The following is a 23,702-nucleotide window of genomic DNA, read 5'->3' on the forward strand; positions in this document are numbered from 1 at the left end:
TCTGTGGAGAGAGAAGAACCTTACAGAAGGACAACCATCTGTGCAGCAATCCACCAATCAGGCCTGTATGGTCGAGTGGCCAGACGGAAGCCACTCCCCGCCTGGAATTTACCAAAAGGCATCTGAAGGACTCTCAGACCATCAGAAAATAAACTCTCTACTCTGATGAGACTCAAATTGAACTCTTTGGAGTGAATGCCAGGCGTTACGTTTGGGAAAAAAAAACAGGTAGCGCTCATCACCAGGCTAATACCATCCCTACAGTGAAGCATGGTGGTGGCAGCATCATGCTGTGGGGATGTTTTTCAGCTGCAGGAACTGGAAGACTAGTCATGATAGAGGGAAAGATGAATGCAGCAATGTACAGAGATATCCTGAATGAAAAATTCTTCAGAGTGCTCTTGACCTCAGACAGGGGCGACGGTTCATTATCCAGCAGGACAATGACCCAAAGCACACCGCCAAAATATCAATGGAGTGGCTTCACAACAACTCGGCGAATGTCCTTGAGTGGCCCAGCCAGAGCCCAGACCTAAATCCTATTAAACATCTCTGGAGAGATCTGAAAATGGCTGTACATCGTCGCTTCCTATCCAACCTGATAGAGCTTGAGAGGAACTGCAAAGAGGAATGGGCAAAAATACAAAGACAGGTGTGCCAAGCTTGTGGCATCATATTCAACAAGACTTGAGGCTGTAACTGCTGCCAAAGGTGCATCTCTACATGTCATTTTTCAGGGTTTTTTATTATTAATAAATTTGCAACAATTTCAACAAATCTTTTTCCACATTGTCATTATGGGGTATTGTGTGTAGAATTTTGAGGAAATAAATGAATATAAACCATTTTGGAATAAGGCTGTAACATAAAAAAATGTGGAAAAAGTGAAGTGCTATCAATACTTTCCGGATGCGCTGTATATAAGAATAAGAAATATATAATAAGATTTTTTTTGTTTAACTCTAAATCCACAGTTTAGTCCCCATTAGTGGTGATTGCTCTATGCGTGTGTGTTCACTCAGGCTCTGCACGGCACTACAGTAGAAGAGGCTCGATGGAGAGACTGTGTCCGATATGTTCAGGGTAACATGGAGAATGCTGTCGGAGCTCTATACGTGCGGGAAACCTTCTCTGGAAACAGCAAACGCATGGTAAAAACCAGACCCTCAGAAACAACAAACGCATGGTAAAAACCTGACCCCCAATTACAGACATAACAGGAACATCCTCCTTCAGCGCTTTACATAACAAGCTGCTATCAGACTGATCTGGGGGATTTCTGTCATCACTGTTCATTATGATGGATGAATGATCCTGGAGGACTTTGTGTAACTGCTCTGTGTGTCCTTTTACATTCTTAAACCATGTTACACTCTCACATTTAAACATACACTCTGGCCAATTTTAGGTTATCCAATTCACCTATAGCACATGTGTTTGGACTGTGGGGGAAAGCAGAGCATCTGGAGGAAACCCACGTGAACACGGGGAGAACATGCAAACTCCACACAGAATAGCCAACTGACCCAGCCGGGACTCGAACCAGTGACCTTCGTGCTATGAGGCGACAGTGCTAACCACTGAGCCACCGTGCCACCCTGTTTTTATTTATTTATATATATATATATATATATATATATATATATATATATATATATATATATATATATATATATATAAAGTTTGTGTCTGTGTTTTTTAATTATAGTACATTCCTATGAAGAGATTTATTCATACATAATTTGACTCTTTAAAACATTTTGTTCTACATTTAAGAGATTTTTTTTATTTATTTCTGGCTGTTTAGTGAGTGTGTTTTGACTTACAGAGTAATAAGAGATTCCCCCCAAAAAACACTTGACGCTAACATGTCAAAAATGTAAATCTGCTGCGTAAAACATGTGCCAGAGTAGTTGGTGGTTCATTCCACTGTGGCAACCCCTGATAAACCAGGCACCAAGCCAAAGAAAAACGAATGAATGAATGAATGTCAAAAGTGACACAGGAATTATGAACCTGACTTTATCTAGTGTGCAAAATGTTGTCAGAAATGCAAATTAGCACATATTAAAATAATTCCTCATTTGCATATTTCAACATAACATTTTAGAAAACGTCTTAATGTAATGAATCAGCTGTGGATGTAACTATTAGCTAATTCTTGAACCTTATTCACTTGCAGTGTCTTGCCTTAAAATTAGCTAAAACTGCTTTTTTTAATTTTCGATTAACATCACACATGCCTCCTGAAAAAAACAAGATTTATTCCCTTATCCCATCGTAAGCAATTAGTCTTGTTAATCAATTAAAACAGATACCAGATTAATTAGATGATATGCAAGCTAATTAACTAAAAGTCAAACAAACACATGGACTGTCAGCTGTTTTCTTCTGTGTTGTTTAAATGTTCATTCATTCATTTTCTTTTCGGCTTAGTCTCTTTATAAATCTGGGGTCGCCACAGAGGACTGAACCGCCAACTTATCCAGCACATGTTTTATGCAGCTGACCCCCTTCCAGCTGCAACCCATCACTGGGAAGCACCCATACCCTCTCACTCACACACATACACTATGGACAATTTAGCTTACCCAATTCACCTATATCGCATGTGTTTGGACTTGCGGGGGAAACCGGAGCACCCGGAGGAAACCCACGTGAACACAGGGAGAACATGCAAACTCCACACAAAAATGCCAACTGACCCAGCCGTTCCTCGAACCGGTGACCTTCTTGCTGGGAGGCGATTGTGCTACCCACTGCGCCACCCCCAACAACATCTGTATATTAAAACAACGCCTCATATGCATATTCAACATCACATTTTAGAAAACGTCTTAATGTAATGAATCAACTGTGGAAGTATCTATTAGCTAATTCTTGAACCTTGTTCACTCGCAGTGTCTTACCTTAAAATGAGGTAAAACTACTTTTATTTTCAGTTGACATCACATGGGCCTCCTAAAATCAAGTTAATTAGTCTTGTTAATCAATTAAAACAGATACCAGATTAATTAGATGACATGCAAGCTAATAAACCAAAACTATGTACCGTCAGCAGTGTTTACTTCTGTGTTGTTTAAATGTTTATATGGTTATATTTACAATATAGCTTGTAAAGTAATATTTTTTTGTATTCAAGTAGATATAATGTGACAGACGCTTTGTTTATCAAACACATGGACCTAATTGGATTTGCCCTGTAAACCTGGAGTTAAAGTTTTAAAAAAGAAGCTATTTATGGTTTATTTCTGTGTTGTTCAGGTGGGAGAACTGATCAAGAAGATTCAGGAAGCTTATGTGGAAACTCTGGAGGAACTGAGCTGGATGGACGAACAGTCCAAAGTGAAGGCCAGAGAGAAGGTGAGCTTAAACATTTATTTACTAGCTTTTTCAGCCAAACACTTCCTTTGACTATCTACATACACTACCTGACAAAAGTCTTGTCACCTATCCAAGTTTTAGGAACAGCACATAATAACTTGACTTCTAGTTGATCATTTGGTATCAGAAGTGTTTTATATGAAAGGCAAAGGCCTCTAGATTACGCTTATTTGACCAAATTAAATATGATCATGTCTTGATTTTTAATGATTTAATTAGGACAGTAAGGTCTGACTTTGCTTAGACTAAAGTCTTGTCACTTAACAGAAATAATGTCCAGTGTAGAATATAAAGTCATGCTGCAGTGGAAAAAAACTGAATATTGTGTCTGACTCCATCATGAGCTTGGAGGACTGCATCCAGACATCTCTGCAATGACTCAAATCACACATTAATAAAGTCATCTGGAATGGCAAAGAAAGCGTTCTTGCAGGACTCCCAGAGTTCATCAAGATACTTCAGATTCATCTTCAATGCCTCCTCCTTCATCTTAATCCAGACATGCTTAATAATGTACATGTCTGGTGACTGGGCTGGCCAATCCTGGAGCACATTGACCTTCTTTGCTTTCAGGAACTTTGATGTGGAGGCTGAAGTATGAGAAGGAACGCTATCCTGCTGAAGAATTTGCTCTCTCCTGTGGTTTGTAATGTAATGGGCAGCACAAATGTCTTGATACCTCAGGCTGTTGATGTTGCCATCCATCTCTCGCACACCCCCATACTGAATGTAACCCCAAATCATGATTTTTCCTTCACCAAACTTGACTGATTTCTGTGAGAACATTGGGTCCATCTGGGTTCCAGTAGGTCTTCTACCTTCTGGCACTTTTCCAAATGATCAACTAGAAGTCAAGTTATTATTTGATGCTCTTACAACTGGAATCAACGACAAGACTTTTGACAGGTAGTGTACAGTTAAAGTCAGAATTATTCGCTCTTCTGTGATTTTCTTTTTGTTTTCTTTTTCAAATATTTCCCAAATGATGTTTAACAGAGCAAGGATTTTTTCACAGTAATATATTTCTTCTTATTTGTTTTATTTTGGCTAGAATAATTTATTTATTTAATTTATAGAATTCATTAATTCTAATTTAGAATAAATTTTTTAAAAACCATTTTAAGGTCAAAAGTATTAGCCCCTTTAATAATAATTTTCGATTGTCTACAGAACAAACCATTATTATTCAATAACTTGCCTAATTACCCTAACCTGCCTAGTTAACCTAATTAACCTAGTTAAGCCTTTAAATGTCACTTTAAGCTGTATAGAAGTGTCTTGAAAAATATCTAGTCAAATATTATTTACTGTAATCATGGCAAAGATAAAATAAATCAGATATTAGAAATGAGTTATTTAAACTATTATGTTTACAAATGTGTTAAAATCTTCTCTTCGTTAAACAGAAAATGGGGAAAAAATAAACAAGGGGTCTAATTATTCAGGGTAGCTGATAATTCTCCAACTGTATATATATTTTATTTTCAAATTAGCATTTACTGCACTGAAAAAAGTTATTTCTGCAAAATAGTTGCAAACAATTTATGTGTTGAATTTAAACAAATTAAATTAAGTAATTTTCAACTTCATTTGTTTGTTTAAACTGAGCCCAAATAAATAGTTTGCAATAGTTTTTTCAGTGTATGCTACAGCTAATCTTGTTTTCTCAAACTTCATGACGTTTTCCATATTTTTCAGGCCATGGCCATATCAGAACAGATTGGTTATCCCGACCACATCCTCGAAGAGGAAAATAAGAAGCTGGACCAGGAATATGCTCACGTATGGAAACTTGAGCTCTCAATAAAGCCAAATATTACTGACACACTGTAAATAAAAGCCTGTTGACAGCTCAGACAGAGGCACTTCTGTTATATGTGCTCTTATCTTTCAGCTTAATTTCAGTGAGGAAAACTACTTCGAGAACATTCTGGAAAACCTGGCAGCATCGGCTCAGAAAGGTCATAAAAAGCTGCGGGAGCCCGTGGATCCTGACATGTATGAAACATAAATAAACGCTAGTTTAATGGTTTCTCTTCAGCCAGAAAGGTCATGCTATTTCACTGTTTCTCTGAATGTTTTAGGTGGATTATTGGTGCGGCAGTGGTCAATGCGTTTTACTCACACAACAGAAACCAGATTGGTAAGTTCAGCGTGCTATTAGAAATATATTCTGTATTCTATTCACTATTATACAGAAAATTTAAATATAGTGGGTAGCACTGTCGCCTCACAGCAAGAAGGTCGCTGGTTCGAGTCCCCGCTGGGCCAGTTAGTATTTCTGTGTAGAGTTTGCATGTTCTCTCCATGTTGGTGTGGGTTTCCTCCAGGTGCTCCGGTTCCCTCCAGAGTCCAAACACTATAGGTAAACTGAATCAACTGAATTGGCCATAGTGTATGTGTGTGTGTGTGTAAATGTGAGAGTGTATGGGTGTGTCTCAGTACTGGGTTGTGGCTGGAAGGGCATCCGCTGCGTAAAACATATGCTGGAATAGTTGGCGGTTCATTCCGCTGTGGCGACCCCTGATATATAAGGGACTAAGTTGAAGGAAAATTAATGAATGAATGAAAATTAAAATATAGCTGTGTGTTGTATATTATTTAGCGTTTTATAAAAAGGTTCTTAACCTCAGTTAACATAAACTAAAGATAAACAGCATTAGCTTATTAGCATATTATTTATATTAGTTAATGTTCTTTCTGGTTTACATGTACATTACATTTAATCATTACTTACGACTTACAAATAAGGATAAATAAGCAAATAAGCACTTCAGGATCAGCAGAGAGCAGCAATTTTGAAAAGTCTCTTTGGAGTTTTTTCCCTTAAAGTAAAAAAAAAAACTTTTTTCTAAAGATTATTTCTGATTTACAGTTATGAGTTAAATGCAATTCTTGTTTTATTCTTGGAAGAACCTTTCTAAATGTCAAATAAAAGTCTCGTGATTTACAGCTATTTACCTTTTCCATAAAACAGCAAGAAGACTGCCATGCTTTCAGACATGTTTATGTTTATTTCTAGACACCACAATACCAATGTTCAAAAGAATTAAGAAATCAATATTTACTGGAATAACCTTTGTTATTCTGACCAATTATTACTTACTAAAATAAATAAATAAATAAATAAAAATCTATATATGACAATGTTTATTTTAAAATCAGAAGATGTTATCAAACCATGTTTTTATTAATATTATACTCAAACTCATATCTATAAATTGTAAGTGCCGTCTCTAAATATACATTTAAAAAAACAAAACAAAAGTAAGATAGTTCATGCAAACTATAATTTAAAGGATTAATATATATATATATATATATATATATAAAACTAGGTAAAATATATATCTAATATGGAATTATTTGCCCCCCCCCCCCCCCCCCCCCCCCCTTCAAATTTTTCTTTTCTTTTTTTCGCAAATGATGTTTAACAGAGCAAGGAAATTTTCACAGTATGTCTGATAATATTTTTTCTTCTGGAGAAAGTCTTATTTGTTTTATTTCAGCTAGGACAAAAGCAGTTACATTTTTTATAAACCATTTTAAGGTCAAAATCATTAGCCCCTTTAAGCAAAATTTTTTTGATAGTTTACAGAACAAACCGTCATAATACAATAACTTGCCTAATTACCCTAACCTGCCTAGTTAACCTAATAAACCTACAGTTAAGCCTTTAAATGTCACGTTAAGCTGTATAGAAGTGTCTTGGAAAACATCTAGTCAAATTTTATTTACTGTCATCATGGCAAAGATAAAATAAATCAGTTATTAGAAATGAGTCTTTAAAACTATTACATTTAGAAATGTGTTGAAAAAATCTTTTATCCGTTAAACAGAAATTGGGGAAAAAAATAAACAGTGGGGCTAATAATAATAATAATAATAATAATAATAATAATAATAATAATAATAATAAAATAGAAAAATGTATAACTAATATATAACTATTATTATATAACTAGGCATTAAGGGTAATTAGGTGTTATAATTATCAGCGATCTAGCAGTTGCAGATCGCTAACGGACTACAAATCCGCCATTTATGGACTACAAGATCCAGTCATGCACCACACACACACACAACTGGTTCCTGATCCTGACTGATTACATTCACACAACCGGAGGACTGTCAAAGACTGATTACATGAACTATTTATAGAGCACACAAACTTACATCAATGCTGAGTCTTGTTAAACATTACAACGCGTTTTCCTTGTTTTGCCTTGCCGTGTTAGACCCTAGCTTTGTTTTGTTTGTTTATTCTTGTATGCTGCCTGCCTTTTTGACCATCTGCCCGTTTATCGAACACGACTCTGGATTTCCTGTAAACATCTGTTTGCTCCTGTGTTGACCATTGCTTGCCTGACCATCCTGCTAATAAATCCTGTGTTTGGATCCTCACTCCCTTTGTCAGCGTCACCCTTGTTACAGAAGGCAAGAAATTGTATAACAGTGGTTTGTTTTTTAGACAATCTAAAACAAATATTGCTTATAAGGAGGCTTATAATATTGATCTTAAAATGGTTTTAAAAGAATTTAAAAACTGCTTTTATTCTAGTCGAAATAAAACAAATAAGACTTTATCCAGAAGAAAAAATATTACAGGAAATACTGTAAAATATTTCTTGCTCTGATAAACATTATTTGGGAAATATATGATAAACAAAAAATACATCAATGGAGGGCGAATAATTCTGACTTCAACTGTACTTCTTGGTTCTCAAAAAATGTACCCCAGGGCACATTTTCCCAATGAGCCTGTGTTGAATACTTTTCAGCACAAACGGAAAGTCCAGAATCCAAAGTATTGACATTTACTTAATAACCGAGTCTTGGTTTACCATTCAAAACAGCCAAATCTTTTCAGCTCCACCAAGTCGAGCAGCACAAAGCAATCCGCTGATCTGCCCGTCAGAGCAGGTCATAGCGCCAACTAAAAGCATCATCATCCAAACACTGTCAAGTATCTGCTCTGGTCAGATTTCTCCTCAGCTTTTTGGAGGGCTCTCAGTGTAAATGCGTTCTCAGCCCATTGTCATAATGGCTCTAATGCCTGTAGTGCTTTTCTCTTGTAGATTAAACAAAGCTAGTTTCAGGCTCCAGTGCCCACAAAGCTGCCGCTTCCAGAGAGAGACGAGCCGCGGACGCTGTTCAGCCTGGGTTAATACCCAGATTACAAAAGCCAAGTGATTATGCAGATTTTCAGCGGGAGAAATTTCCACATAATTACTCTTAGATTGCACATTTTAATGTTCCTGGACAATCTGGGTAACACTTCAAGCTGAATTGCCATTTCGGAGACAAGAGCGGCAGCTGTAACTGCGGCAGCGTGTGTCATTTTGACATTTCGCTTTAGCCGCAGGACTCAGAAACATCTCTGTCATATACTACACACCATTAACATCACATCACTGCTTTAAAACAACAACACTTTCATTAGTTTGTCTAATTCGTCCTCGAACATCATGACAAATGCCATTTCACTGTATCTCAAATCACCATTCACGTAATGCAAATGACATTTTAACGGTGTCGCAAAATAAATTGTCATTATGTTGTGTTAAGGGTAAATTTATAGCAGGACATAATGTATCCTAAATGTGAGTTATGTAATATAATGCAACTATTTTGCATAATTTGCTTGGCTTGATTGAACATTATTCAAAATATTGAGAGATATTTAACTTTATTTACTCATTTCTACTAATGTTCTGAAATCAAATGTCCTTTCACTGAATCTTAAGGGTGCTTTCACACCAAGACTTTAGTTTTGGAAACTGACGCGTTTCCTCAGTTAGCGTGGTTCGTTTGGCATATGTGAATCCAGCAATTGTGCTCGGATCCGCGCCAAAACAATCTGTCCGAGATCGCCTGAATGAGGTGGTCTCAGCTCGATTGAAACAAACTCTGGAGCGGAACAATTGTAGTGAGAAAGCAATATGATCTGAGCCCGGCTATATCATAGTGGATTATGGGTATGTAATAGGCAAATATACGGATATATGAAGAGAGAACTATGAGTAAGGTGGGATGTCATTCCTACTGGTAAAAGTGCATTTCATGTCAAATACGAAAGTGAAAGCATGCCAACTATTAACTATAGAGCTGTTTATCTGTTAAGAAAATTGACCGATCTGCAGTCTGAGCGGGACTCTGCTAAATAAACCCTGGGTTTACACAATCTCACGGCAATTTGTAACTTTTTGATTTAGTGGCTAATTCGTATGAATCTACGATCTAATTCGTACAATTTAGTACAATTTGCTCATCCCCAAATGATGGTTGGCTTTAGGGGTGGGGTTAGGTGCCTACCTTCATTTTTAAAATCGTACAATTTCATACGACTGAACTCCACTGAATTAGCCACTAAACTGACAAAGCGTAAAATTTATACTATGGTGTCCAGCTAAAGACAGATATTTTATTTCAGACATTTGTCAGGTTTTTGTCCTCAAACTGCTCCTGTGTGGTTTCTTACCCATTTCATCCAATGCTTTTTGTTGTGTTTTGAAGAGATTTTTGACAGAAATCATTCAGTGTAGTGATATAGAGCTGTAAATCGGTCAAAAACTGCCTGGACTACTTTAGCATCTTAAGGGCCATTTACATTTCTCCTCTAAAAAGTGAGAAGTTTTACTTAAAAACATTGAAGTGATCTAGTAACTACTAAATACAGAGAATTTTAAAGTTTTTCCACAGCTGTACATTTTTAGACATCAAAATGAATACTTGAAGACTATCCTTAAACGTGATCTTTGGGATGAAAGTCTGAAATGAGTTGGATTTAATGACAAAGTCAACCTCTGTGACATACAGTTAAAGTGTACAAAGTTAACGCTCTATTAAAACCAGTCAGTCTGGCATTTCCTGGTCAATTATCCATGCATTATGCTGAATTTCATCTCTTTCTATGCATCTATTTCTTTCTTTCTTTCAGTGTTTCCTGCTGGCATCCTCCAGCCTCCGTTCTTCAGTGAGAAACAGCTGCAAGCTCTAAACTTCGGAGGAATCGGGATGGTTATAGGACATGAAATCACACATGGATTTGATGATCACGGTAATATACATCTCATCTGACGGAGCGCACCAATTACAAATAATGTTTCATATTTTAAAATGCTCATTAAAAAACAATTGAAAGGTCCTGTTCGGCTCTAATTTAAAGAACTAAATGAGTTTAGTTTCGTCTTTAAATCGTCTATGCTTTGAGATTTATATGCATTTTAAGTAGTACTGAGTCAAGTAATTAAATTAGTTTAGATACCTTTCAAACAAAGTAATTAAATACAATTCTAATGTTGTAATTTGTAAATAATTGTAATAAATGCTGTGCAGGTACTACTTGGTTCATGTTATAAAAACTTTATCTAACATTGTTACATGGCTGTCTGGATTACACCTTTCTGATTGGTCAGTCGCAACTTTGCAAACTATGTTATTCCCAGATAACAACCACTGAATAACACTTATCTAGGTACTGCGAAATATATCGACAGTCAGTGAAAACGTTCACTTCCATCTAATTTCATCCACATTCATATGTATCTGCTTGTCTGTCAATGCTTGGTTTTTGAATGTTTGGTGCCGTCTTGTGATTTAATAATATGTAGGCTTGTTTATTCTCTATTCAGCCATTTTCATTTCTGTCAGCTTTGTGTTTTTGGTTGTTTGGCGCCATCTTGTGTCTGAATGATGCGCAGGTTAGTGTATACTCCATCAGCCGTTTTCATTTCTGTCAGCTTTCTGTTTTTGGCTGTTTGGCGCCATCTTGTGTCTGAATAATGCGCAGGTTAGTGTATACTCCATCAGCTGTTTTCATTTCTGTCAGCTTTGTGTTTTTGAATAGTGTGCAGATTAGTGTTTACTCCACCAGCTGTTTTCATTTCTGTCAGCTTTGGGTTTTTGACTATTTGGTGCCATCTTGTGTCTGAATAATGCGTAGGTTAGTGTATACTCCATCAGCTGTTTTCGTTACAGTCAGCTATGTGTTTTTGACTGTTTGGTGCCATCTTGTGTCTGAATAATGCGCAGGTTAGTGTATACTCCATCGGCTGTTTTCATTTCTGTCAGCTTTGTGTTTTTGACTGTTTGGTGCCATCTTGTGTCTGAATAATGCGCAGGTTAGTGTATACTCCATCGGCTGTTTTCATTTCTGTCAGCTTTGTGTTTTTGACTGTTTGGTGCCATCTTGTGTCTGAATAATGCGCAGGTTAGTGTATACTCCATCGGCTGGTTTCATTTCTGTCAGCTTTGTGTTTTTGACTGTTTGGTGCCATCTTGTGTCTGAATAATGCGCAGGTTAGTGTATACTCCATCGGCTGGTTTCATTTCTGTCAGCTTTGTGTTTTTGACTGTTTGGTGCCATCTTGAGTCTGAATAATGGGCAGGTTAGTGTATACTCCATCAGCTGTTTTCATTTTTGTCAGCTTTGTGTTTTTGAATAGTGTGCAGGTTAGTGTATACTCCACCAGCTGTTTCCGTTTCTGTCAGCTTTGGGTTTTTGACTGTTTGGTGCCATCTTGTGTCTGAATAGTGTGCAGGATAGTATATACTCCATCAGCTGTTTTCATTTCTGTCAGCTTTGAGTTTTTGACTGTTTGGCACCATCTTGTGTCTGAATAATGCGTAGGTTAGTGTATACTCCATGGGCTGTTTTCATTTCTGTCAGCTTTGAGTTTTTGTCTGTTTGGTGCCATCTTGTGTCTGAATAATGCGTAGGTTAGTGTATACTCCATCAGCCGTTTTCATTTCTGTCAGCTTTGTGTTTTTGACTGTTTGGCGCCATCTTGTGTCTGAATGATGCGCAGGTTAGTGTATACTCCATCAGCCGTTTTCATTTCTGTCAGCTTTCTGTTTTTGGCTGTTTGGCGCCATCTTGTGTCTGAATAATGCGCAGGTTAGTGTATACTCCATCAGCCGTTTTCATTTCTGTCAGCTTTGTGTTTTTGAATAGTGTGCAGATTAGTGTTTACTCCACCAGCTGTTTTCATTTCTGTCAGCTTTGGGTTTTTGACTATTTGGTGCCATCTTGTGTCTGAATAATGCGTAGGTTAGTGTATACTCCATCAGCTGTTTTCGTTACAGTCAGCTATGTGTTTTTGACTGTTTGGTGCCATCTTGTGTCTGAATAATGCGCAGGTTAGTGTATACTCCATCGGCTGGTTTCATTTCTGTCAGCTTTGTGTTTTTGACTGTTTGGTGCCATCTTGTGTCTGAATAATGCGCAGGTTAGTGTATACTCCATCAGCTGTTTTCATTTCTGTCAGCTTTGGGTTTTTGACTCTTTGGCGCCATCTTGTGTCTGAATAATGCGCAGGTTAGTGTATACTCCATCGGCTGTTTTCATTTCTGTCAGCTTTTTGTTTTTGAATAGTGTGCAGATTAGTGTTCTCCACCAGCTGTTTCCGTTTCTGTCAGCTTTGGGTTTTTGACTGTTTGGTGCCATCTTGTGTCTGAATAGTGTGCAGGATAGTATATACTCCATCGGCTGTTTTCATTTCTGTCAGCTTTGTGTTTTTGACTGTTTGGTGCCATCTTGTGTCTGAATAATGCGCAGGTTAGTGTATACTCCATCAGCTGTTTTCATTTCTGTCAGCTTTGTGTTTTTGACTGTTTGGCGCCATCTTGTGTCAGAATAATGCGCAGGTTAGTGTATACTCCATCGGCTGTTTTCATTTCTGTCAGCTTTTTGTTTTTGAATAGTGTGCAGATTAGTGTTTACTCCACCAGCTGTTTCCGTTTCTGTCAGCTTTGGGTTTTTGACTGTTTGGTGCCATCTTGTGTCTGAATAGTGTGCAGGATAGTATATACTCCATCGGCTGTTTTCATTTCTGTCAGCTTTGTGTTTTTGACTGTTTGGCACCATCTTGTGACTGAATAATGCTCAAGTTACACAGCTCAGAACAATGTTTTGTATCTAGTTTGTATGTTTTGCGGTAAGTAGCCATGTAATAAGCAGGATAAAGTACATCCAGGATGTTTTTTTTCACAAGATAAAGCCCTTCAGTCTTATACAGCATTGCTCTGCGACATGTCAGGCTGCCAGTAAACCTATCAGGTTTTATTCTGAGATAACAACCTCCTGGATGTACTTTATACTTCACTTAGCTAATGGAAATGGTAACACTTAACAATAAAGCTGTATTAGTTAATGTTAGTTAATGTATTTACTAAGACGAACAAAGTAAAATACATTTATTACAGTATTTATTCACCTTTGTTAATGTTAGTTAGGGGAAATAAAGTTGTCCATCATTAGTTCATGTTAACTCACGATGCATTAACTAATGTTAGCAAGCATGAATATGGATTTTAATGACGAATCAGTAAATGTTGAACTACTAACTATTAATAAATTCTGTACAAGTACTTTTTATTATTAAAAATACATTTAGTAAATACATTTACAACTAATGAAACTTCATTATAAAGTGTGACCAAAATACAGATGTGTTTTTTCTAATTTATTTCCACAGGCCGTAATTTTGACAAGGATGGAAACATGTATAACTGGTGGAGCAACTACTCAGCTGAACGCTTCGAGGATCAGTCTAAATGCATGGTGGAGCAGTACGGCAGATTCAGCTGGAAACTTGCAGGAGGCCAGAATGTAAGTTAAAACCTGGTCCAGTGCGATGGAAAGAATCTGTACACAAACTTCTTAAAACAAACTAAATGAACCAATGTTAAGATTGTACTCACAGTGTGTGTAGTTAGTGCATACTTCGGGTCGGATTTAAAACATTTCCACTGCTCTGAAAAAGAATAATAATGAGTGAGATTTTAATCAGCTCTTCAAAACCGCATTGAAAATAAATACAGAGTATTATGACTTTAGCTGACATAAAAGCACTCGAATGTAGGGAAAGAAAAAACGATCTGCATCATTACATTCCTAACCACTAAAATCAGATGGATCTTAAGACAAGACGGCTATGTTTATTTATACTAAGATGTTTAACATTTTACAAAGATTTAAAAGCATTCAGTGATTATTTTGGTAAATGTTCTAGAACAGTAGGTTTTTTTAAATGATGTAATTATCTTCATTCTGATAAGCATCATTACACCAGTTTTATTCTTTTGTAATCATTCTAATATGATTATTTGATGCTGAAATTTTAAATATTTGTATGTATATACAATATACACACACACACACAATATTTTGTCTTCTGGAGAAAGTCTTATTTGTTTTATTTTGGCTAGAATAAAAGGAGCTGTTAATTTTTTAGAAAACATTTTAAGGTCAAAATTATTAGCCCCTTGAAGCTATATATTTTTTTCGATAGTCTACAGAACAAACCATCATTATACAATAACTTGCCTAATTACCCTAACCTGCCTAGTTAACCTAATTAACCTAGTTAAGCTTTTAAATGTCACTTTAAGCTGTAAAGTGTCTTGAAGAATATCTAGTAAAATATGATGTACTGTCATCATGGCAAAGATAAAATAAATCAGTTATTAGAAATGAGTTATTAAAACTATTGCGTTTAGAAATGTGTTGAAAAAAATCTTCTCTCCGTTAAACAGAAATTGTGGAAAAAAATAAACAGGGGGGCTCATAATTCTGACTTTTATTTTATACTGTATATAAATACATATACAAATAGAATCTTTATTGATATATAAACTATTATTTCAATAAATAAAATTTGAGTGGGTTTTGTCTGTATATCATAGTAAATATAACTACACAAAAACGTATGACATAAAATATTGTCATTGCAGGTCAGCGGTATTACGACATTAGGAGAGAACATCGCTGACAACGGTGGAGTTCGTCAAGCTTATAAGGTTTGTCTTATTAATTTCCTTAAAGGGGACCTATTATGTGCCTATTTTCAAGATGTAAAATAAGTCGATGTAAACCCATGTGTATCTGTAAATTATATCTGTGAGAAGGCTGTGAGAATGCACTATTAATTCAACTCAACCAGAATTATTTAAAGGGGGACCTATTAAGCATCTTTTTACAAGATCTAAATTAATGATGTGCCTTGAGTGTGTGTGTGTGTGTGAAGTTTCAGCTCAAAATACCAGACAAATAATGTTTTATAACACTCTGAAACCCTTTCAGACTTTGGTTCTAATTGTGCTGTTGTTGCTTTAAATTCAAATGAGATTGAGCTCTTTTCAAAAGAAGGCGGAGCTACAAATGCATTTGTGTCAGCATAGTGGCTTATTCAAAATAAGAGTAATGTCCTATGCCAATGAGGGAGAGATGGACACAAGTGGGCGGGGCTTTCACCATCTGATGACACGTACAACGGGAGAATGTCAACCAAAGTGTTTCTGCAGACTGTGTTTATAAAGTGTTATTATATAAAAATAACATTAATACATGTTTACCCTTAGAAGCTGGTTATTTTCATAGACTGTTGCCACACAACTGTGTTTAAACCCCTTATAAAAGTTATTTTTGCATAATAGGCCCCCTTTAATAAACAGCCACATAGAAATGTATGATTATGATCTGTGTGCATGTTTTATTAGGCATATGTAAAGTGGGTAGAGAGGGAGGGCGAGGAGCCCCATCTTCCCGGACTGGATATGAATCACAAACAGCTCTTCTTTCTGAACTTTGCTCAGGTATTTGACCATGTATCATATCCACAGTACTTTAAGATGCCCGCTACTGTTCACTGTGAAAGGTCAGACCGCATCAAGTGAAACTGGTGCAAAAATAAATCCCAACAGGCTCTCTAATATGTGCCCGAGGCATGAAATCAGTGATTGAATCATGTCTTCCGGGGCAATGAGCACTGCTTTAAAGGACTGAGATTGGAAATGTCATTATTTGGATAAGCATATTTCAAAAAAAGTGCATTGAAGTAAACAAGCCATCTTTTTTTGCAGAATGACATTCAAGCTTTAAGGGATAGTTCACCCAAAAACAGAAAATTATGTCATCATTTACTCATTCTTTACTTGTTTTTTAAACATGTTTGAGTTTCTTTCATCTGTTGAACACTAAAAGAAGAAATTTTGAAGAATGTTGGAAAGCTGTAACCATTGACTTCAGTGTTACAGGTTTTCAGCTTTCTTTAAAATAGGGCTGGGCAATATAGCAAAAATGCAATCTCGATAATTATATTCCATATTGAACGATAACGATAGATATTTCAATATAAGTTGTTAATGCTTCCAGATTTAAAAGAGTACCCCAACAATGACTGAAGTCATAAAAATTAGAGGGTCCATTAAATGACATTATTTAGCTAATACATTTTTGGCAGCTGAAAATTCAGTGCATCTCTAATATCAACACACTTTTAGATTCCCATTGTTGCACATTTCTGCTGTGTGACTGCATGGCTCTTAGATCAATATAGAGTAAAAAAGTCTAGAGCTTATCAGTGATATTGAAATAAATTTTATCGCGATTCGATAAAGTATGGTTTATCAGACCAGCGCTACTTTAAAGGGCACCTATGGTAAAAAATCGACTTTTCAAGCTGTTTAGACAGACATATGTGCATGTATGGTGTATAGACCGTAGAGTGATATAAGCACACTCAGTGCTTTTTTTCAATTTAACAACATAAAAAACGGTGGACCATTTGGAGCGGTTTTCAAACCGACCACAACTTTACGTAGGAGAGCGGTCCCCCCGCCCACCAATATTGGTTGACAGGCGCGTCATCATATCCTCAGTTTGTTGATTCACATCCGCCATTTTTAGCGTGAGGCGAAGCGATATTACTAAAGGAACACCCTAGCTGTATTTTTAGATGCAAGGCTCATTGGGTTCAACACAAGAGCAATATTCTCCACTCGGAATTATTGGTTGTATCTTTAGGTAGGTTTGCAAACATGTGTACTTCTCATTGAGTCTACCTTATACTTCAGCCGTTTGCATTTCTCGCGATCCCAGAAGCTCCCTGTGATCTTAACTAGCATGCGTTTTAGAATTCTAAACATAGGTTTCTATCAGGGTACACTCAAGTCGACGGCTGGGCGGCGCGGACCGCTGCAGAAACCTATGTTTAGAATTCAAAAATGCGTGGCGCGACGATTCGGGCCGTTCATGTCTCTGCCGCGCCACAGAGAGGGTGTGCCGTGTCGCGGCTTCGAGCGGCGCATCCGGTGCCTCAGTCAAAGTTAATTCAGTGTGCGTGGTTATTAGTTTCTGTGTACAAGCTTGGCACTTGAAACTAGCACACAGTTGGCTGTAAAACTGTACAAAGACACAAATGATTTTGTACTGTCTGCTTGGTCTGTGTCAGAGTCGTACATGTACGACTGAATGCTGATCCTCTCCTCCTCCTTTCAATCTGCCTGTCTGTGTTGCAAACGCAGAGCGGGTGAGCTCATGGCCCCGCCCCCTTGTTACGTTGGGCGGGAAGCCGAAACTAGTCTACATGTGAAGCAACACACCCATAAATCAGCGAGCTGTGGACACGCCCCCAACATGACACTTTTTAACACATTATAATAAAAAAATCTGAATTGTGTTTTAAACTGAACCTAAACTGGCACACTCAGAAGAACCATCATATTAATATTAAATCATAAAAAAAGAGGTAAACTATGGGCCCTTTAAAATATCTTCTTCGGTGTTCAGTGTTTTGTGATTGTGAAGGGTAACATTTTTATTTAGGATTTTTGCAGCCAATACTGAGCACCAATTCAATGTCATGGTGATCGGCCGATACCGAGTACCGATTCTGATGCTTCAAGCTTTATAATGCATAAAGCACATTTTCACTCTAAGTATGATACTTAAGTGCCTTACCTAAGAATATAAATGAAAGATGTAGCATACAATCAGAAACAGCGTTGCAGAAAAATAATAGATAAAACTGATTAAAAAACATTGGTAAGAAAAATCACTAACAAAGCAGTTTAGAGCACATATTTGATGCATAAGAAGTTAAATTGCACCAGTATAAATCCATTACTTCTGTACTAAAAGGAAACAAGTCTATAAACTACTTTTATTTAAATGTTTATTACAATAAGTTTATTACGATAAGTTATATTATTAAATATTCAAGTTAAAATAATTTTAAAGTTGTTTTTTTATTTGCCTAATATTTCCAGCCAGGTTTTATTGAACTTTCCATATTGTTGAAAATACAGAACATTCAGTTCTGATATTTAAAATGATTTCAGTTCTTATATGTCCTCTGATTGTAAACTCGTAAACAAACACTTGTGATCGGTTCATGAGATTGGCCAGATTAGCGAGTACTGATCGAGTAATGAAATGTGATTATTGGCCGATACCGAACAGTGAGTATACAGCAAAAAATGAGCTTTTTGTCTAGTTTTTAGTCCAAATATCAAAAAAAATAATTTTATCAAGAAGCATTTACCAGCCAAGCCAAAATACTGTCTTGTTTTCGGAAATATTAGGTTCAAATTAAGGGTGTTTTACACTTAAAACATGCCACAGCCATATCACCCTGCAGCCGGTTACTCACTGAAGCTAAGCAGGGCTGAGCCTGGTCAGTACCTGGATGGGAGACCACATGGGAAAACGAGGTTGCTGTTGGAAGTGGTGTTAGAGAGGCCAGCAGGGGGCGCTCAACCTGTGGTCTGCGTGAGTCCTAATGCCCCAGTAAAAGTGAAGGGGACACTATAATGTCAGTGTGCGCCGTCTTTCGGAAGAGACGTTAAACAGAGGTACAAAATCCCATGGCACTTCTCGTAAAGAGCAGGGGTGTAACCCCTGTGTCCTGGCCTAAGTCCCTCAATTGGCCCTTACGATCATGGCCTCGCAATCATCCCCATCCACCGAATTGGCTCTATCACTGTCTCTTCCCTCCACCAATAGCTGGTGTGTGGTGAGCACACTCGCGCCATTGTCCTGTGGCTGCCGTCGCATCATCCAAGTGGATGCTGCACACTGGTGGTAGTGTGGAGAGACCCCCCTCATGATTGTAAAGCGCTGTGGGTGTACGGCCTTACACAATAAATGCGCTGTATAAATACACATTACATTACATTAAGACAAGCAAAATAATCTGGCAATAGGGTCAGCAAAATAATGTTATTTCAAAGCGAAAACAAGATTACTTTACTTACCCCATTGGCATGTTATTTAAGGCAAAGCGCATTTCAAAGCATTGTTCCTGAAAACACAACTATACGGTTTACTTGTCTAGAAAATGTTTCTTGTTTCTAGTCCAAATATCTAAAAATTCTTAAATCAAGACAGAAACTCTAAGTGAGAACATTTTTTTGCCGTCTGTATTGTCGTTTTTTGGTGAACTATTCCTTTAGGCTCATTTAAGGGCAATAATAATCTTTCAAACCAGTGCTAGGGTGTGTTAATCGGTCCATTGTCTAGTAATATGGTTATGTTTTATTGAATATTAAAATAAGTGTTGTTTTCTGTAGGTCTGGTGTGGTGCTTGTCGCCCTGAGTACGCCATTCAGACCATCAAAACAGACCCACACAGCCCTCTGGAATACAGGCAAGATTTGTGAATTAAAGATGATCATAAATCTGAAAACACATGCACTTGAAAATGTATATTGTTTTAGATAATACAAGTTATTGTGCAAGCTCAAAGCATATATCAAACTATAAGAACACTGTAGAATAAGTAAAAATGGCTTCACAAGAATCATTCATTCATTTTCCTTCAGCTTAGCCCCTTTGTTCACCAAATTTTCCTCATGGCCTCCTAACCATCCCCATATCATAACTGGCTTCATCACTCTCCTCTCCACCAATCAGCTGTGATGTGTGCGGTCTGATGCAATATGGCTGCCATCTCATCATCCAGGTGGATGCTGCACACTGGTGGTGGATGAAGAGATCCCCCCCCCCTCCCAATGTGTAAAGCGCTTTGAGTGTCCAGAAAAGCGCTATATAAATGCAAGGAATTATTATTATTATTGTCTAGATCAGTTGTTCTCAAACTGGGGGTCGCGACCCCTGCGGGGGTCGCAGAATAATTTCAAGGGGTCGCGAGAGTGATTTAAAAATTGTGTAATTTTCAGTGATTATAATATATATTTTTCAGTATTACAAGTGAAAGCTAATATTTTCAGATTTTTTAAAGATATCACTGATGAATTCATAAAGTATTTAGGACACATTCAGGCAGAATGCATCTTTGCACTTAAAAGGCAGCGTTCAGGCAGTTTAAAACTGTTGTCATGTCAACTTGCTGCAGTAAACAAAGCCGGCAACGCTTGTCCCGCCTTTGCGCTCTTCTTATTGGCCCACTGCGCTAGACTGAATCATTCAGTCAACGCCTTCTGCCTTCAGATGACAGGAGCTACAACCGCGAAAATGTAACGCGCTGAAGACAAGAGAATGAAAACAACACTGACAGATTTAGTTTTAGAAACCAGCTAAAGCTACAAATAATGGCACATCTAATTACTGATCACGTGGTGAATGTCAATCCACCATCTACACTTTTCCAAGAGTGAATAAAAGACTTCCATTGGCTTCAAGTCTGCTATGAGAATAACTAAAGCGTTCACTGTAAAGTCTGTGGGACGGAACTTTCAGGTAACAGTTTGCCACATCTACACATTTTAAGCATGATAGGTTCTGTTTAATTCTTTAATTAATGGCCAGACGCTGTCAGCTATATGTAAAATTTAACACCACATACACCATCGCAAAAGGGCTTGTACTCACCAAGATTAAACTAATATTGCAGCTCATGAAAAGACCGGTATTGCTATTAAAATGACGTATGCAAATAATAAGGTATATGTCAAAAGCATCTGTGCAATATCAGACACCACCCGTGAGAACACAGCACAGTTATCGTTAACAGATTCATTAATAAATTCATGTCAAGCAGTGCGTTTCAGGGCCGGTGAGCGGTCCGTGTATCTATTGGTCACTCAATTACGCTATAAAAATGTTTTTTCTTGTGATAACGGGATTTCATTGAGACATATTTTCCTCACACATGCATAGATATATTTTTTTGCTTGTTAGTTTTGATTAGTGTTGATTTCAAATGCAATAAATCTGTTTATAAAACTTAAAATAAGTTATTTTTATTGTTTGGCTATGTTTTGGTAGTTTGGGGGTCACGAGTTCTTGACGATCTTACATTGGGGGTCGCTGGCTTAAAAGTTTGAGAACCACTGGTCTAGGTAACCTAATTAACCTAGCTAAGCTTTTAATTTGCACTGATCTGTATACTAGCGTCATGCAAAATAATCAGCCCAGACAAAAGAAAAAAAGTTACTAAAAATTAGTTATTAAATCTATGATGATGAAAAAGAATGAAAATGTCTACTAATTTAGTCTTCAACTGTATATATTACTCAGTCAACATTCAAATACTTCACAGATCCCCTAAACAGCGTCATCCCTTGGTGTTTTTTCCACAGGGTTTTAGGTTCCCTCCAGAACTTTGAGGCATTTTCTGAAGCGTTTCACTGTGCGCGAGGAGCTCCCATGAACCCCGAGGAGAAATGTCGAGTGTGGTAACCTGCGTTCAGAGTTGCAGGAGTCTGTGTGTATATTTTCTTGGGACGAGGCAGCGATGAGGAGAGCTTGGATCATATAATGTCGTGCTATTATTCCGCAGTGGCAGCTGCCTGTCTGTTAGTCTGATGTGACAGACACGAGCAAGGTGTCAGACACCTACACGTGTGATGCATAGATGTCTACTGTGAACTTTCCAAAAGCGCACATATAACCAACAAGTGCAGGCGTCGTCAACGTGCACAGTGAGGGTGTTGTTTTTCTGAAAAAGAGGCATGCTTTCTCCTTGTCTATTTATAAGCGTTTTCTTTTGGACACCTTATTAATTTTGGCACCGAAAACACACGTGAAAAAAGGCGAAATAGTTTGATAGCGACGGATTATTTCTTTTTTCCAGATTATGTAAACGGATAAATCCCTCGCTTGGCTTTCAGTTTCTGTCGGCTCTCCAAGAAGATATCCGTTGTGCTTGAGCAAACCCGAAATTAGCCAACAACTGGATGCTTGGAGGAAGACGGAGATTGTGGTTATTTAAATAGAGCCCAGTCAAGGCATCGAGTGTCTTTTCATAATAGCCTTGGAAATATTTCGAGTGTGCTGGAAGATTTTGTTTTCTTAAGCATGCAGTGGTGAAAGGCGAAAGCAAGAGTCTCATTGAGCGCAGTTTTATCCCCTCTTCTCCAAAAAAAATAATAAATTTAAATCAGCACATTTCATTGCATTTCTTTAAAAGCCAGGGCTTAGCGTTATGTAAACGGGCTCCTGTTGACAATGACCTGACAACCTTAAGACTGTTAAAACCATAAGCTTCATGCGTTTTTGGCTTTTTGTGCTTAAATAAATCCAGATTCATGGCTGCCTTGATATTATGCTACAAACTGCAATATGGGAATGAAATAGTTACAGCCAGTGTTGGGGAAAGTTACTTTAGGAATGAATGCCTTATAGTCAGTGTTGGGGGTAACGCATTACATGTAACGCAAGTTAACTAATAACATTACTTTTCTATGTAACGAGTACAATAATGGATTACTTTTAAAAAAGTAAGTAATAATTTGAGTTACTTTTTTAAAAATGATACTTCTACTTTTTTTTTACGGTTACTTTTTAGATGAATTAATTCGCTTTGAAAAATTGTTGCTCAATTAGAATTAGTGTAATCACGTTAAATCACACTCGATAGCTATGTTTCCATCCAAAAAATGCGAATTAATTTTATGCGGAAAACTAGAATATCACATAATAACACATGCGAATAAAGCAGCGTTTCCATCTAATGAGTCAAAGCAAACAAAATCGTCACTTCCTGATTATCTGGAACCAAATATCAATAGTAAAAACTAAATTTGCTACGATAGGAGAAGCTGCATCAATCTTTTCTTAATATAATAAACGACTTGCACCTCAGAAAACAATCACGACACGCAGTGAACGCACGGTGGCGTTTGAAGGTGTAAGACGCGGCGCACAGATGCTTTTGATTCTGGAGGTAATTAATAATATAATAACACTAATACTAAGATGGTTACGGCGTTTTAGAATGACCAAAACAACATCTCAGATGTTTTACAAAGTGATCATCTTGCTGGTTTGTCCATTCACACACATTTTTATCATCACATGGTCTCTTATATCAAAGTCACATGACTTTTTTAATGCACATACTGGAATTTGTTCGGTAAAAAATGTTTCCAACGCAGTTTTCTTTTCTTATCGAATAAAAGGTTTATCCTACTCAGTTATGCGCATATGTTTGTTATGCCCGTTTCAAAATTTATGCGCATCATGTCGTTTCCATGAACAGTTTTTTTATGCGCATATCCAAAATGCGCATAAAAATAGGTGGATGGAAACATAGCTAATGAGAGAATGAGCTCCCCGCGGAAACAGACAGAAA

General features: G+C 37.2%; 1 protein-coding gene across 1 annotated transcript in view; it reads left to right on the forward strand.

The window, feature by feature from the left end:
- mmel1 (membrane metallo-endopeptidase-like 1) overlaps window positions 1–22,716 on the forward strand; it is a 53,899-nt gene extending 31,183 nt beyond the window's left edge. The window contains exons 14-24 of the mRNA XM_056468856.1: window positions 1,023–1,151; window positions 3,265–3,363; window positions 5,083–5,166; window positions 5,279–5,382; window positions 5,469–5,527; window positions 10,325–10,444; window positions 13,863–13,996; window positions 15,121–15,186; window positions 15,886–15,981; window positions 19,738–19,814; window positions 21,709–22,716. Coding sequence (XP_056324831.1) covers window positions 1,023–1,151; window positions 3,265–3,363; window positions 5,083–5,166; window positions 5,279–5,382; window positions 5,469–5,527; window positions 10,325–10,444; window positions 13,863–13,996; window positions 15,121–15,186; window positions 15,886–15,981; window positions 19,738–19,814; window positions 21,709–21,808 — 1,068 coding nt within the window. The 3' untranslated portion in view covers window positions 21,809–22,716. The remainder of the gene's footprint in view (window positions 1–1,022; window positions 1,152–3,264; window positions 3,364–5,082; window positions 5,167–5,278; window positions 5,383–5,468; window positions 5,528–10,324; window positions 10,445–13,862; window positions 13,997–15,120; window positions 15,187–15,885; window positions 15,982–19,737; window positions 19,815–21,708) is intronic.
- Window positions 22,717–23,702: the final 986 nt, after the last annotated feature.

This window comes from Danio aesculapii, chromosome 11, assembly GCF_903798145.1.
Source record: "Danio aesculapii chromosome 11, fDanAes4.1, whole genome shotgun sequence".
Classification (NCBI taxonomy): Eukaryota; Metazoa; Chordata; class Actinopteri; order Cypriniformes; family Danionidae; genus Danio; species Danio aesculapii.